This window comes from Priapulus caudatus, unplaced genomic scaffold (assembly GCF_000485595.1).
Source record: "Priapulus caudatus unplaced genomic scaffold, Priapulus_caudatus-5.0.1 Scaffold441, whole genome shotgun sequence".
Classification (NCBI taxonomy): Eukaryota; Metazoa; Priapulida; class Priapulimorpha; order Priapulimorphida; family Priapulidae; genus Priapulus; species Priapulus caudatus.
In genome coordinates this window covers 177,173-179,891 of record NW_014577502.1, presented here as the reverse complement: position 1 = coordinate 179,891, position 2,719 = coordinate 177,173, and the positions used below count along the sequence as shown (strand labels likewise).

At 47.5% G+C, this 2,719-nt stretch overlaps 1 protein-coding gene across 1 annotated transcript in view; it reads right to left on the bottom strand.

Moving 5' to 3' along the window:
- The window catches only part of LOC106810445 (protein AF-9-like), a 20,591-nt gene that overhangs the window by 7,375 nt on the left and 10,497 nt on the right, over nucleotides 1-2,719 (bottom strand). Inside the window, exon 6 of the mRNA XM_014813803.1 lies at nucleotides 1,557-1,684. Within this exon, the coding sequence (XP_014669289.1) occupies nucleotides 1,557-1,684 (128 nt within the window). The remainder of the gene's footprint in view (nucleotides 1-1,556; nucleotides 1,685-2,719) is intronic.

Genomic DNA, 2,719 nt, shown 5'->3' with positions numbered 1-2,719 from the left:
CGCCACTCCGCGGTCATTCATACACTTATCCACGGTAAATAGAGTAATAAGCATGCGCGGGAAAAACTAGTTAGTCCCATGACGATTCTATATTTGACCCCGGGCCAGCCAGCCCAACTCCCTCACGACCACCCCACCCCCTGAGACATGAATATTTAATAGATTGAAGTATGCGCCTCCCTCATAGCGGTCCTATGGCCCCAGCGCCCTATTACCCGGAACGGTACCCTCACGGTGCGCCCTATTCTCGACGTATGGTTCCACCCGTGTAGGGTTTGGCGGGTTGGGCGATTAGGGAGCTCAGGCCGCTAGGCACCCGCTCCTAGACTCGGTTAGTGCGAGTAGGCGATCGGTACCCGGTCCGGCCATTCTAGATCGTAACCACACGGGGTACTGCCGTTGCCCGGTATACCCCACCGTACTCCAGGCGTACGTTCCCGCAGCTATCCGGGGTGCGGGGGGCACACGACCCCTTCTAGCCGCAGTTAAGTAGGAGCGTAGAATGAGACAGAAAAGCTCACTTGTTTATATTAAACAGCATGTTATCGAATGCGCGTTGGGACTTTTCCGTTTCAAAAGACTCGATGGCGGCATAAAAAACATGCTCTTTCCGCTGCGTTTATCTCTCTGCAAACTCAGGGGCGACCTGCCAAATCACATGGTCAGAGAGTTCGGTGGCGCGTAACCCGCTGCCGCAACTGCGTAACTCCCCCACGTACAGCTATCATTCGTGTGAGATCGGCACGGGCACGAATAAAAGAACATCTGCCACTACCTAATGCGCTATCAGATAGAGGAAACATCGCCCAGCGATCGGGGTCCTGTCGTCCACTGCGACTATTGCTGTACGTGCAGATGCTTGGCGCGTGCAACCATGCCACATTGAAATTAAGACAATATTTCTGATAGTTGAAATCAGAAAATGCATACGCCTTCTCTCCTGGAATCGGTACAATTGCCATTCCATGCATTCTCAGATCGTAGCATCTGAACGGAAACTGTGAACTCAGTGAGTAGTACCTCTGAACTGGTCGTGGTTATGCTCTGTTTTAATTTCGATTTCGGTTTCGGTTTCACAATACCAGCAGCTGATGAGATCATGAGGTGAGGGCAAGAAAATCAATAGTCATAGGCTGTGCTGACATTGTGTGAAGATTGCCGAATTGAGGGGTTTTTCACGGATTTTTCGGCGAGTTTGACGGTTTGACAGGTTTTTTTCAGCTACGAACACGCCCGGGGTATAAGAGATGGCCCTGTGAAAATTGCATCCAGATCGCTTGGGCGGTTTGGCCGCCTATAGGGAAGATACATAGATAGATAGATAGATAGATAGATACATACATACGAACTCAAATATATATTAGATGGTTATATGTGCCTTAGTAAATTCTCTAACCAGCCGTGGTGCTCTAAAAATTCTGATTAAACCCAGTGCAACACTTTCTTATACACACAATGTCCACAATGCAACTACTTCAGCGACAGTATTAACAGAATTATTTTTATTACCACAAAATTAACGACTTATGAAAATACGTCACAAAAGCCATTATTACCGGTTTAACTTTCTCTTTGTGTTTAGATTTATGTTTTTTCTCTTCTGAACTCGGTTTCCCTCTTTCTCGGTCTCTATCTTTTGATTTCTTAGAATGCTTGTGCTCCTTTGTTTTCTTCCCTTTTTCACCTGTAAGTAATTATTTCATTTCAATATACTACGATCATCCATGCTCCTTTCAACGACAAGGAGCAAGTCAATGTCAAGCTTGCCAAAATACAGACGCCAACCACGAGTTGTAATAGCGGCTATTTCATTACTAACATAATCCCATTAATTGATATTCACCACCAACCTTCATTAATTATTACACACACCAATTTTCCTAATGTTTACGCCATCATTGATGGCTCGACCCACTGCTCCCTCATCATTATCACTATTGCATAAATTAATAACTTGCGCAGTATGTTTCCGTGGTACAGAGTTAGAAGAACCTAAAAATTATTATCAAAATTCGAAACTAGTAGTTTATCGCTAATCTTAACTCTTATGTAATGTGATCTTGACTAATCTCAAGTATCAAACAATAGGCTAGTCCAGGCCCGTAGCCAGCTTTCTATTGGGGGGGGTTCGTTTTTCAATGTTGGCAATTTGCTCGGCAGGTGCGGGTACAGGATTTGTAGCAGGGGGGTCTAACCGTAAGTCATAGTTGCGAGCATGCGAAGGGGGGGGGTAATTTTTAAAATTACACCCCCTCAGATGCGTTTTCTGCGCGAGCAAGGGGGGGTCCGGACTCCCTGGACCCCCCCTGTACATGCCCCTGCTCGGGCGCGAAGCGACCAGGCGAGAGAGCCAAGCGACCGAGCGGGGGGAGGGTGTGGGAGGGAGGTGTTCACTGTTCACCCTCCCGCACGATGGAGATTTTGCAATTATTACACGAAAATGGAGCGACCTAAAATGAAATTCTTGCAAATTTTCAAAAAAAAAATTTTTTTGCTTGGGGGGAGGGGCTCGCGGGGGGGGGTTCGTTCGAACCCCCCGAACCCCCCTGGCTACGGGCCTGGGCTAGTCTAATGTTAGTGCACTGGACAGTCTGCAGCGGATATACGCGCGAAGCGCGGCCGCGCCACCTGTTGGCGCCATTTCAGATAACTCGCTGTCTACATTAAGAACGATTTCAACCTGCGTTTATGTCAATATGCGGGCGCCTGTATCGCGGCA